The 14053-nt window shown below is 38.5% G+C and overlaps 2 protein-coding genes across 2 annotated transcripts in view; both read left to right on the forward strand.

Annotated features, from left to right (window-relative positions):
• Window positions 1-1915: 1915 nt before the first annotated feature.
• Window positions 1916-14053, forward strand: part of POLN (polymerase (DNA directed) nu) — a 110210-nt gene continuing 98072 nt past the window's right edge. Inside the window, exons 1-3 of the mRNA XM_014936085.1 lie at window positions 1916-2106; window positions 2812-2871; window positions 12216-12359. Coding sequence (XP_014791571.1) covers window positions 12230-12359 — 130 coding nt within the window. The 5' untranslated portion in view covers window positions 1916-2106; window positions 2812-2871; window positions 12216-12229. The remainder of the gene's footprint in view (window positions 2107-2811; window positions 2872-12215; window positions 12360-14053) is intronic.
• Window positions 3582-9552, forward strand: HAUS3 (HAUS augmin like complex subunit 3). The gene is made up of 4 exons (XM_014966708.1): window positions 3582-4502; window positions 5803-6068; window positions 7718-7943; window positions 9286-9552. Exons 1-4 carry the CDS (start codon window positions 3582-3584, stop codon window positions 9550-9552), a joined length of 1680 nt encoding a protein of 559 aa, XP_014822194.1.

Below are 14053 nucleotides of genomic sequence, written 5' to 3' on the forward strand. Positions count from 1 at the left end.
TCAACACTACAGCTCTTTTCTACCCATGAGAACTCACTGCCGGGCCAGGGTCTAATTTAAAAGTGTCTTGCACAGCCCACGTTAGTCCAGAAATCAACAAACTTCACTTTGCAGGCGATACAGGTGCTGATTTTGATCTAGAAAACCTCATGCAAGTCAGTCGTAGCTGTGCTGAGCAGCGAGGTTGCTCATTTCCCTGTGTTGATTCATTTCAACAATTGCATTAAATGAGATTAGAGAAGCTGCACATTTAGGACATGTAGTGGGAGCGCTCAGCCACCCACATACAGACTGGGTCAATGCCTCATCAGGGTGAAATGTAGAGGTAACATTTCTGGATGGAAGAAACAACTTCCTTCTAGAATAACTGGCCTTAGAAACCACAATTAAAAAAAAAAAAAAGCCATTCTGAATTTAGTCTTCAGCAGTGCAGAAGATCTAATTCAAGCGCTATTAGTGGGTGAGCTGCTCCATAGTAGCAACCACAATATAATTAAACTTAACACTGTAAGAAGACAGCGAGACAAATAAAGCAAATGGATACTCAATTTTTTTTTAAGAACACGACCTATGCAAAAATGGGGGAAAATGCCAGAAAACCCAAAATGAGCAGTTTAAAAGCAAGAAGCCTACGAACACCCAGAAGGCTTAAAAAAATACTGTACTAGAAGCCCAGGTAAAATGTCTGACAGGAATAGAAAACCGTGGCCCAAACCTCCTCCCTGCACAACTCAATGAGAAAGTTAAGGAGGCTGTCGCCGGGGAAGTAGGGAACCCCTGAAAAACGTGGCAAGCGAAATGTACACAAGAAACAAAGATGGCTAAACTCGAGGAGTGGCTGATCAAGGATGCTCGAACTGTTAGTGAAAAGTCCATGAGATGCTCGACACAGAACCAGCCCTCGCAATGCAGAGGAGGTCCCAGCTGTTGCCAAGAGCTTCCTGGTGGCTCCGTGGGCAGCGGCAGCCAAAATGCCAGAAAAGCAGGGAGCATTGTAAAGGATGGCGTTGGAAACGAGGATTTTGTAGAAAACCTTGGTGCACGCCCCCCTCAAGGTCTGTGTGCCGCCTCTGCACCTCAAGCCAGGCACGGCAATGTTTTAAGAGAGAGGAGGAGAAGTAACATCCTTGAGAGAACAGAGCACTTGGAGATGCCAGAGTTTGGGAATTCTCCAACCTGAAGAGGACCAAGCTGAAGGGAAATGTACTGGTGTTTTCTAAATTGCTAGGAAAGCTGCAGATAAGATAGTCAATCGCGGAGGTGGTGTTCACCAAACCCTGCAATGCTAGAGCTGAGGGTCATTTGATGGGATTAGGAGGTGGGTTAAAACACAATTAAGAAAGTGGTCTTTTTTAGCAGCAGGTGCTGAAGTCCTGGCATTTGTTCCTTACAAAGTTTTGGGGGATATCAGCAGGTTCAGGTTTTAGTGGGTATTGGCAGGTTCAAAAAAGGCACTAGACAAATTAGCCCTTGGTCATAAAAGTCCATGACAAAATGTTAGAAGGGCTTGGCAGGGATAACTCAGTAAGACAGCAACTCTGGAGAGAAAAGCAGGTGGCCATCATTAGCCCGGTCTCTCAGCCTGAGGGAGGCTGGTGGACGGACAGGCCCGAGCCCTGCTTTTGGTCACCGCTGAGCGACATCAGGCCTCCCTCATCCCCTCCCTCCCACACGCCGGGCGCCATTGCGCCCACAACGATCACAGGCCAGACCGGAGAGGAACAGGGTAGCGCTGCGGGCGGACGCGACCCCCGCTGAGGAGAGGACTCGTGCCCACAAACCCCCGCCCTGAGGATCGCCCGCACCGCGCAGGGACCGCCCCCGCCCCCTGAGGAGAGACCCCGCGGGCTGAGGCCGGGGGCGGAGCGGGGGGAGGAAGAGGTGCGGCCGCGCAGGCGCAGTCGGCGGCGGGGCGGTGGCCGAGGGGAGGCCGCGCGAGACTTGGCGCGTGGCGGGCGTTTCGAGCCGTTGGCGTTCTGGCCGCCGGCGGGGGCTTCCCCTCCTCCCTTTCCTCGCGCGTGGAGAGGACGCTGCCCACGCGCTACCTCAGCCTTCCCGCCATTTTCTCCCTTCTCCTCCCCTCAGTCGCGGAGGCAGAGCGGCGAGGTGAGTATGGGGCGGCTCCCACCGGAAAGGGGGACAAGCTGCCGCGGCGTCTCCTCCCCTCTCCTCGCCCTGCCCGGGGTGGGCTCTTAGCTGGGATCCCCTCGGGGCTGTGGAGGCAGCAGCTGTCCCCCCCAGGCCCCCCGGGGTTGGGACGGTGCCGGCGGGTTTTTGGGCTCGTCAGCTCTGGGAGGGAAGGCCCTGAAGGCCCCACTCGTGCGGCCCTGTGCTGGGGACGGGGATCGTGGGTAGCTGCCTCAGGGGTCCGAAGATATTATTTGTGGCGGCTTGAGCGGCAGTGTCAGCGTGCCCCAGTGATCTGCGGACACGTACGTAAAGCTACGCCCGCTCCTTTCTATTTACTTGTTTTGACGACAGGCCTTTTTTACCCCTGAAGGCAGAGTGTAGTTGGAAGGCTGCCCTGGGACGTGAAATTTGCATAAAAAACTTATATAAACTGTAACTTAAAGCTAAATTGAAAAGAGAGGGAATTTCAGAAGGATTCGTTTGCTTGTTCAGCACTCATGCCCTCCTGGTTGGCTGGCAAAGTGGGGTTTTCTGTTGGAATGTGTGTTCTAGAAACAGTGTACTAAGTTATACCAAATCAACACTCCCCGCCCCCAAATGTTACCAGAGTATTGCAGACAAGGCTTCCTGTCTTTCTTGATAATTTATTCTATTCTTTGTTGTCTGTTGTGCTCACTTTAGGATCCTGAAGCTGAGGATTTGATTGCTGGGAAACAGTAAAACAGCAAACTCCTTTTTCTGGTAACTTTTAAGTTGTGACTGTTTTCACAAGAGTATTTAAACTGATCGTAATTTTAATTTTTTATAATTGATTAAAAAACTGCAATAAGTTGAGGTATTTTTATGCTAAAGGCTTTCATGTTCTGTTTCCAGAGGAAACTTTAAAATGAAGGTTTAAAGTCAACATTCTGCTGCTGAAGTAAAAAAAGTGCAGTATAACATCACTAGTTTTGTTTTTAGAACAAGCTGGAAGCTCTCATTTTGGAAGAGTTAAAATGATTGTGGGTGGGGTTTTTTATTTAATGTGAGGAGAGCTCTATAAGTAAATAACTTTTGCAGGCCAATGAATGAATCATTATTTACACCTATTGCTTTTGAATTAATGGCAGTATTCTATTTTAATAGTAAATTTAGGTGTATTAAGGAAAAAACACAAATGTTTGTGAAGATCAGGGATTTAACTGGTGTAAAAAGGATGTATCCTGATTTGATGAACAGGATATATTGAGACATCCCTGATATAAAAAATGGTTTGTAGTTTTTGAATAGCCCCTGTAATCCAGAATAGCATTCAGTTTTGTGGTGTGATCTGACACTTCCTTTTCCCTGTGCAGACTCCTTTTATTAGAATACTGAGTAGTCATTTAAAATGACAAAAAAAATTACAACCGGAATATTACCCCAGATTTTTTCATGTGTTTGGATCTTCTCTGCTTAAAATTATTTTAATCATGAGCTGTGGAAAGGATTTTGTGGAAACACTAAAGAAAACTGGATATCCAAAAGCTGATGAGCTTAATGGAGAAGATTTTGACTGGCTGTTTGAGTCTTTGGAAGACAAATCATTTCTGGAGTGGTTCTGTGGAAATATAAATGAGCAGCATGGGGTATCTGAAAAAGAACTGCAAGATTTTGATAGTCTTCTTGAGTCTGGTAAGCTTGTTTTGGAAGGAAATGCACTGGATGAAGCACTTAAAACCTTGAACCCCATGGATTCAAAGAGTAGTAGCCAAGAGGAGGAGAAAGAAGAGGAACTGAAAAATTTAGAGGATGAGCTTCAAGCTCTTCACAAGTTAAAAAAACTTCAAATTCATCGGCATAATAAGCTTCAAATGATGATTTCTGCAAACAGCCATACGTTACAAACATTAAAAAACAGAGAGGAAGAAGCACGTAAAGATTGGAGAGAAGGACTGCAGGTGTCTACTGAAGCAAATAATGAGCTTAATAATGAACTGCTCTCTCTTATGGATGCAACCAAGAAACTGTCGTCTGTCTTCACTGCTTCAGATTCAGAACAAGGGTCAGGTCCACATCCAGTGTTTTTTCACCAGCTTTCTTTGGACAAGTATTTGTCTCAGGAAGAACAAAAGACTGCAGCACTTACCTCATATGTAAATAAACATTTTTCTGAAGGTATATCTGAATGGGTTGAAAATTCACAGGAAGGCAGCCTTCAGCGTGCAGATGCAAGCCAACAAGTCACTTGTGATGAGGCTAATGAAGTTTGTGAAGAGAGTCAAGAGATCGCCAGGCTCCAGACAGCATATATTTGTGCTCAATATCAGCTAATTCAAACACAAGCTAAAGAGGAGAGCATGAATTCAGCTAAAAAATGCATGGAGAGCATGCTGCAGTCCTTAAACAACAAGGTAGGCCACAAAAGGTGACAGAAGGTAGCAGCGTTTTAAACAGGCAGATGTGTTTAACTGCATCGAGTAAAAGGAATTGTTGAGTTACTGTTATTTCAACTATTTTTACATCATGAAATTGTGCTTTTATGAAGTTTTAGTCTTGCTTACAAAACTTTCGTGAACTAGCTCCAGTTTCTGTAGTTAGAAGTTCTTTGGTATGGCAGAGTGCCTTTAATTCTACTTTCCAGAATTACTACCTTAAAAAAATGTTAAATTTACTAGTAACTTTTCAGTTTAGTTTAACTTTGAAATTTCAAATTATAACTGGCTATCAGTTGTTTGTACAACAAACAAAATCTTAAATTTGGTTGAAATTTTCTGGTGTTGAGTAGCTAATATGATAAATGTATTCCTGTTTATATTGCATAGCATAAACCTCAAAAGTTTCAGTTCACTGACTATTTTGAAACTCAAGTACTTGTAGTGTGGTGACATTATAGTGACGTGTTTTAAATACCAAATAAATGGATTGTATAGTTGAAGCCCCCGAAATCTCTGAACAAGTGAGTGACTGGCAGATATGACTATTGGATTTTAAGAATGTGAAGAAATCATAACAGAAGGAAAAATATTAGCTTATGCAAGTCATGGACTAACTTGAGGCATCGTGTCAGTTTGTATGTTTTCATTTACAGATGTCTAGCATATAGTACTTGATTGATTACAGTAATTTGAAAAAGATTGATTCTGATAGCAGTGCTGATAGTCATCTGACTGAATATAAAAAATTATGTTTGCATGTGAAATTTCAGTTAGAGGTGCTTGAAATCTGGATACTAAGTAAAATTACAGCTTTTCTATTTTTTTTACAATAAACTGTTTTCTGGCTCTGCAATGGAGTGAAATTACTATTTATTGAAATACATTTATTTGATATCTACTTTTAAAATCTGTATTTGCCTTACAGTGTAAAGTTGCGTAGAACTGCTTTATAGAGTTTTCATTTGTTTTTGTTGATCCAAGAGATGCAGTGATTTTTTTCAATGTAACAGAAATACATGAATCTTGTGTGAACTGACAAAATGCGTTGGGGAAATGACTTGGAGGGGAACCATGAAGAAATTGACAAATATTTTTCTTTGTGCAGGATATTGAAAAACCACAAAACCTGCATGCCAAAATATCTCATTTAAATGATAAAATTTCAGCAATTAAACAAGAAATAACTCGGATAAACAATGAAGAGCTGCTTCCCCTTCTGAAAGAGAAGGCACAAATTTTGAGTGCACCAGTGGTGAGAGAATACTTGAATCATCAGATTGCTCAGCAGGACTATTATGCTTCAAGACAAGATGAAATATGCAGGTATTTGATAAGGCAGAAGGCATCATTTGAACTTCTTGAGCTAGCCTATGAAAGGGAGTTGAAGAAGCATGAAGACATTTGCTCTCAACTTAATAATTTGCTAGAATCTCTGAAACAGAGCAGTAATGAGTTGCAACAGAGACTACAGGTGGTAACTGAGCAAACTCAACATGCAAAGCCAAGGAACACTATTAGTTTAAAGGATGGTTTCTCTTGCAGGTAAGTGTTATATTGAACTTTGACTTAATTTGAAATAATAATGGGGAGATAAAGGCTTAGGCAAGGTAAGCCTTTTCTATTGCTAAGTTCTTGGTTACTTGCTATAGCTAATTAGTATTTTGAATTCTCCAGAACTGAAGCCTTCAAGATATGAGATTTGCATCTTATCCTTTGAAATTCTTTTCACTTTTACCTGAGGAAAAACTGTTTGATTATCAGTCTTGTTAATATTGCTGAAACATTCCCAAGCAATATCTAGAATACAATGAATATCTAAAGCTAAACCTGTGTTATATGTTGCCCTGATCTTAGAGTGGCTTGAAAGTTGTTCTAGCAGTATAGATGTAGAGAGCTGTTAGTAACAGTGGTTTCCCAGATCATGTGCGTGGCCTCATCAGCTTAGCCTGCGAAAACCCCCTTGTGGTAGAGGAGAGGAACGACTCCTTCAATATATGAAACGTGTTTAGCTCATTTTTACTGCTTGATTTGTCATCTGGCTTCTATGCCCTGTCACCCATGTAGGAGTGTAGTTTTTCACTAAGTAATTAAGTCCCCTTGTAGCTTGTGTGATACAGTAAGAATGTGTGCTGTGTTGCTGTCACTTCAAGACTAAACCTTGAAGACTGAACCTTGATGTAGAATTGTATTGTAGAATGATTTGTGTGTTAATGTCGGTTAATGTTTCTCCTTCTTTAAAATTGAGCTTTAAGAATTTTTTAATAATAAAGTGATAATTGAGTAGGGTCTTGCACAGTGAATAACTGCAAGAATTAGGCAGCATTAATTTTGCTCTCATTGCACGTTTGCATTGGCAACTTGTAACATTTTTGTTCAGGTGTATTATTAAGTCTCTAATCACTGAATCAGAATGTTGTCTGGCTACTTTTTCACTTTTTTTTTTTTTTAAAGCATGTATATTCATGATTTTGAAGGGAAGTTGAAAAAGTTAAAACCCCTAAAGGGCTTGTAAGAAAAACACACCTCAAAGAAACTGTTACTTTTGAAATACACCTCCTGCTCTTATTAAAATCAATCTTATTCTCTATTTGGGCTCAACTCCTGAATACTCAGAGGTGGTAGTAGCAACCGAGCACAGTTATCTGTGATTGTATTTGAGTCTTTTGGATGCAGTGTAAGGGTACAGCAGGTATTGCTGTTTTTTGCATGACTCATAACTAATTGGAGAATTTCTTGGCAGTCTCTTAATAGATAGAAAACGGGAAATATGCCAGGAAGCTTGAAAATGTTACAAAGATTTCTCTTATTTTTCATTGGCCATTGAAGTCTGCTGTTTTTCAGCACTTAAAAAAAATGGGTCTGTCTTTGTTGTCCTTGAAGTGTCAGGAAATAGTTGGCAAAAGCACGTTGTCAACCTCTACTTGCATTTATTCTGTACTTATTAATTGTTACTTTGATATTTCATTGCTTGCTGTTAATTTAATATTTAAATAGTTTGGAGTGAAATTAATCGCACGCTAGCTATATATAGATAGAATTCTTAAACCAGAGGAAGATAAAGCAGTGTAGTAAGAGTACTGTCCTTTACTAGTCCTCTGACTTCTCAACATGAACATCTTCTCTTGACTAATAGCGGCAGGAGTGCTTAGAAAGCTTAAAAACTCTTGTGTGTCTAACTTCGTTTGTTATAGGCTATATCAGCTTCTGGAAGGAGAAAAACCACAGCAGTTGTTTAAAACATATGAAAGACTGGAGCAGATGGCCCAGAAGTTAAAGCAGGACTGTGCTACAGTACAAGATCAGCTAGCAGCATCTTATCAAGAAGAGTCTTTCCTTTTATCCAAGCTAGGAAGGGATCTACGTACCCTTCAGGACGCTCTGTATCATGGAGGAAATGAGATACAACTCGGTAGTCAGGTAAGCCCTTATCTAGTTATTAAAATTATTACATCAATGTGTGTCATGTTTTTTTACTGAGAAAACTGTAGTATGAAGGCTGCCGATGCACAAACTGGCTCCTGTATGTCAAGGAACAAATGTATTAGCATAATGACAATGGGCTCAGTGCTTACATTGTTCCTAGCAAATGTTGGATTTTGTAAATGTTGGCAGGTAATAACATTGTCTCTGAGCAAATTGTTGCATCTAACTGTTAATTTCTTTTGAAGGCATATACAGTCATAAACTAGTAAGTTTATGGTGTGGGAAATATGTCGTCTAGATATGGTGTCACTGGAAAACTTGTTTAAACTTCTCTTCGTGTCAGATGGGCTTTTTCCCTCCCTGTAACACCTGAATAGTACGATTTGACCCCTTAAAAAGCCTGGCTATAGGTGACTCATTTGGACAAAATAAGCATATCAGAATTTTGAAGGATTGCTGTAGTAGGACAATCCTGCTACAGAGCTCCCATGTGTTGGATTTAGAGCCTCTTTTAAAAGGGAATAGGGGATGTTAAATGCAACTTATTATGGTTTTTAAATAATTGTAGGTACCTCCAAAATGGATTGAGGGAAGTTTTCTTTGGTTAAATACATAAAAAAATATATCTAACGCTTCAATCAAATGAATTTGCAACATATAGAACAGTTTTTATTAAAAATTGAAACTGTGTAATTGGAACAATATGTATTTAAGGCTTACACATTATTAAATCAATCAAATACCTTGCTATTGATTCAAGTTACTCTTCCAACATAGTGACATCACTTTTCTTGATAAACAGTAGAAATAGAAAGACATTCCTATAATAAGGAAATAATGTGCAAGTGGATGACTAGCCTGCTTACACTGAGCTATTCATAACAATGACAGTTGGGAAAATTGTAACTGGTAATTAATGATTTAATTTTTAAATTGGGTTTTTTGTTATGGAGGGTTTTTTTTTGTTCCCTTTTAAGATTTGACAAGCTATGAAGACTTGTGGTTGATTGGAAATGTTATTCAACTGTCTATTAGTTAAGAGCCAGATTCTTAATGGTCTTAACTCATCTGGTTTAGTAACCAAGTAAATGAAATTACATTGTCATAACCTGATGTGAGCACTGTCACAGGGAGCTTAAAAGTTACATAAATTGAATGGAGTCTCTTATCACCTGTGTTTCAGTTTTCTGTGGTGACTTTTCACTTACAAATGAAAATGGCTTCCAAAAGCAAAAACTTTTATATTTCTAGTTCAATAGGTGTATTAACAATATAAAAGTGATTTTTTTTTTTTTTTTTTTTTTTTTTTTTTTTTTTGTCTTGCGTTTTTTGTTAGGAACTTTGTGAGCAGTTTCTTCAACTGGAAGCCGATATAAATAAACTAAATCAACTCCTTTTGGATCTGATTGCTGATGTGAAGTCAAAGAGAAACTTCTTAGAGTCCAATAAGCTGCATCAGATGCAAAGAAACTTGTATGTGTATTTTTTCAATGATGAAGACCACTTGAAAGAGATGGTGGAGAAGCTTGAGCAGCAGTCTGAAGCTAAGGCCAGTGTCCTGGAAGATCAGAATTTCACCACCAGTGGAGTTCTTAATGATTAAACTTCAGTGTACTCTTAAGAAAGGAGAGCATGTTAATGTAAACTGTCTACAAGTTTATGGAATGATAAGTGTAAGCTTATCAAGCCTGACATTTATCTGTCATTGCAGTCTATCTTTAGCTGCCACGATTACCAGGTTTGGATTGTATGCTGCTTTATGGCTTTTTGCATCTGCCCAACAAGTTCAAATCTCAATTCTGTCAAAGCCCTTTGACATGAAGTGATACATTTGTTATTTGAATGAATTACATTCAGGCTGCTTTTCTACTACCCTGTGTGTGGATTTCCACTGCTCACAGCATAGCGCAAAAAGGAACATTTCATACCCTTGAGATAAGTTTTCTTGCATGCTAAGAGCCTTTGATATGTCAACTGAAAAATTAATGTGGAGAACGCATTCCAGATTTTGGAACATGAATGTGATGTACTCCTTCTGCAGAGGAGTGGTCTCCAAGGCAGATATCCCGTGATTGTCTTGCAGCTCTCCTAAGAAGATTTGGGTTTGTTAGAAATGTGTTGGAATATGTACCAGAATCTGTTTCAAGTACCAAGATAATCTGTTTTAAGACCATTCTGGTATCTCTTAATTTAACTTATGGCCTGTCTTCTCCGTTGAAACCAGGCCATGCACATACTGAGCTCTTCAAAGAAAAATAATTTTATATTTACCTTTTGGACTTCTGAGTTTGCTCTATAATTTATAATGCTAGATGTTTCAATTCAGAGTCCTGATGCTTTCATACTTGCTTTCATGTGCATTGTTAGACTGTATATCAAATTTTTGTGTAGCTTTCTAATATACCAATGGAACGAAGTAGACTTTTGTAGTATGATAACTTCCAGTCTTTTATGTTTTGATGGGATCAGCTATGCTTGCATTCAAGTGTTGTACATATAGGTGAAGGTTAGTAAATTAGCTTTAACTTCAATAACAGTAATGTTAAAACTATTTTGATGGTGTTTAACTTTTATGTGAGTATAACTTATTTCTAAATGTTTAAAAATTTTTTAACTTGCTGGTTTGATGTCTTAATATCTGGATTTCTTGCTGCTTAACTCTATATATTGTGTTTATTATTAAATGCCAAGCACTATAAATTCTGTTCGGTGTTGTCAATATTTATGGTGAATCTGTGTGTGGGTTTTAGATATTAACAAGCCACTATGCATGAGAATATATTTCATCTGCTATGACCTCATTTTGATATGCACCCGAGGGTTTAATACTGCTCCTTTGCACCCTGAGAAGTCTGGGAGCATTCTTACCCTGTGTAATAAAGAAGTGTTGCTCTTAATTATAAAAGTTAGGAGGAGTTGTGCATGGGGAAAGATTATACTTCTGTCTCCTGGAATGTCATGGAAAAGGAAGCCATTCTGTGCCTCTCTGTCTTTTGCATGCTTACTGTAAAATTTGAGCTAGATAGATATAACTAATACTAATGCAGCTTGACGGATGTTCCTCTTCCAATCTGGATACAAATGTTTTTACTTTTAAGTATTCCAACTTGCAATCTGTCTATGGTCTTGAGCTAAGAAAAATATTTCCATGTAAGCAGAGGAAATATTGTTTACTTGGTGGTTAAATTTGACTTGAAAGTTTCCTCATGCACTGGATTTAGTGGGAAGAGACCAGATTAACAGGACTCCAGTTACTAACCTGTATAGGAGAACAGCAGTTTTTGGTAGAGCAGTTGACTTGTACAGCTTGAATCCCTTAAATATCTTGAAAATGTTGGGTGTTTATCTTGTGTTTGTGGTAAGTTTTATGCGGTGTTCTGGCTTAACTATATAAAGTCAACAAATTCACGAGTATGGATGCTGTTGTTTCTAATTGTTCCATATGTGGAACACAGAGGGTCTCCAGGTATCTTCTGTGTATTACAGAATATGGCTACAGGACAACTGAAAAAGCAACTAATTTTCAAACAGATAAAATTTAGAACAGCAATAGCTGGAGACAAAGCCTGTAGAGACTGTAGATGTTGCTGACCTGCTTCTTAATTTGATAAACTATAGTAAATATTTTAATGTTACTAACATTTAATAGTAATTGGGTACATCAGTTATGCAAAGCTTAAGGTACAGAGGTCTTTTATGGTCAATATTTTCTGAAACAACACATCCTTAATGTCTGTCTGTCATGATTGTAATACTTGTTTCTTTCACCTTGTGTTAGCTCTATTTTGGCAATTAGCTGAAAGGCTTTTTCCTCAATAAAACTGGAACACCAATACCAGTAAATATATAAATACACTAGTGTAAAGATGTTGAGGAGGGGGAAAGTATTTCAGGCATAAACAGTAATTCTTGTTTCATTTGTCAGATATTTTTTTTTATTAGAAGTTAGTTTTACTTAATAGGACTGCTTCATATTTTTTTTTACTCGTCTATTAAAACACTTTCAAATAAGTTTCACGTAGTGGTTTTTGTCAATTATTACAATTTGCTAATTTTTATTTACAGTACATAGACACTGATAGGTATGTCAGGGAGGAGGTGTCATTTTCTATCAAGGAGAATGAATGACTGAACTTATTGACTATATTTTTTCTCTAATAATGGCTGAGCTTCTTGACTATATTTTGTCTCTAATTTCAACAGAATGTAAGTGCAGATTGTTCTGTGGCCCTGATATAATGCATAATTTCTGTGTTCTGTGTTTAGGTTTAATCTTAAAAATGGAACAGTACACATCATACATAGAATGTGAGACTTCTAAAGTGCCTTTATCTGATATTGCTCAGAGGATTATGACAGCTTTGCAGTCTATTCCTGTAGAAGTTCAGGCTAGCAGGAAGAATAACCAGAGTAAGTAAATCTTAGCCTATTTTTTAGTTTCTATTTTCAGTTGAAAAACTGAAACGCAAACAAACAAAAGTATCAAACCTCTAGTCCTGATTTAAAAAGGAAAAACAGGTGACAGTTTAGATTTCCAGATTTAAAAACAGGAGTTAAGCTGTAACTGGCATTTACTGGGACTTTTCTGATTAAATAATGCTATATGAGTGCAAGGAACTAGTTTATTACCAGTATCCTCAATTTCATTATTTTCTGTTCTTCCTGTTCCCGCTATGTGGTATAGAAGTAGATGAGAATTTTAAACGATTTGTTACCTAATACTGTAAATTAAAATATATACATTAAATATCTAATCCAGAATCAAGTTTAAGATCACCTGAGGTAATAGGACCTTGCCAAAAGGCCTGTGAACTCTCCGGACTGCCCTTTAAACACATGTTCATTAGCAGCTTGCTCCTTGAGAAATTCTAGGGGGAAGAGTGAACAAAAGTCCCCGTGGCAGAGCAAATTAGGTCATGTTAAAAGTGCCTTAGTAGATCTTTGACACTATTGAGCAAATCTTACTCAGAATGTTGTGAATGCTAGGGGGGGTTTGCAAGACAGAATTGTTATTCTAAATTCTGTGTATTTCATCGTCTGCCTTTCTTGTAGCTCTGGAAAGAAGTAAATAGAAAGTTAAAGTTTTTGCTCAGTTTCAGTTGTCTGTTTTCTTTTTAGAACTATATCCTGGAACATTATCTGGTCAATGGGATTTAAATCGAGTATTTGTTCTTGTACTAACGGTGTGTGTTGCAGCCTCAGTATGTAAATAACAGTTCAGGCCCTTCTTTCAGTAGTAAAGTTTTGGATCAGTGGTAGAAGTAAAAAGGGTAGTATTTCATTGCTACATTGCTACAAATCAGGGGTACACATTTGAAGAAATACGGAGCGGGTTCATTTTAAAATGGTACATTTTGACAAAACCCAGATTATTTTAAAGAAAATCAGATCTCTTTTCTGCCTCAGTTTAATTGCTGTTCTACTTCTCTTGCCACCTTGTCATTTTTCTCTTCCTTAATTTTCCTGTGTAATGTTTTTTGTCGTAGATGGGAACTCTGTACTGTGTGAGATATAGATATAGTGCTATGTTGTCCTCTCTTGATCTGTTCACTTGCTGTCATGCTATAGAATATACAGATTCTCTTTTCTAAAAAACACCGTGAAGGTGTCTGTTATTTTTTGCCAAAAGAGCTTGCTGTTGTCTTTGTAATGCTACTAAATCCTTATTCACTGGGGGGAAAGAGCAGTGTAAGCATTTAGTGGTCACATGACTAACTTCTCTTGCTCTTATTTTACCATGTAGTAATTGTAATTGTTTTTACTGTACAGGCTTAAGAACAAATTTATTTGAATTGCTTTTAGGAAATTGCCTCTATATATAGCTTTAGCTAATCAGCTTGGGTCTGGAGAGAAGTTTGCCTCGCTTAAAAAACCACAACCTGTGCAGAGCACACCACTTGCTCTGTTTCAAAGTGTATTTTATTGATAGATCTTTGAAGATTAACAGTTTTTCCAGTAAGTAGAATTTAGTCTTCAGAAGGTAAATGTTGGGTTCAAATAGGACAAATTAACTTCTTGGTGAAATTCTGCGGGTATGTTGGTAATAGAGCTTGTAACTGTTCCATCTAGCCTCAGGAAGGAGTTTGAAGGCAGGGATGGTTTTT

The sequence above is a fragment of the Calidris pugnax genome, unplaced genomic scaffold, assembly GCF_001431845.1.
Source record: "Calidris pugnax isolate Ruff unplaced genomic scaffold, ASM143184v1 scaffold14, whole genome shotgun sequence".
In the NCBI taxonomy this organism is placed as follows: domain Eukaryota; kingdom Metazoa; phylum Chordata; class Aves; order Charadriiformes; family Scolopacidae; genus Calidris; species Calidris pugnax.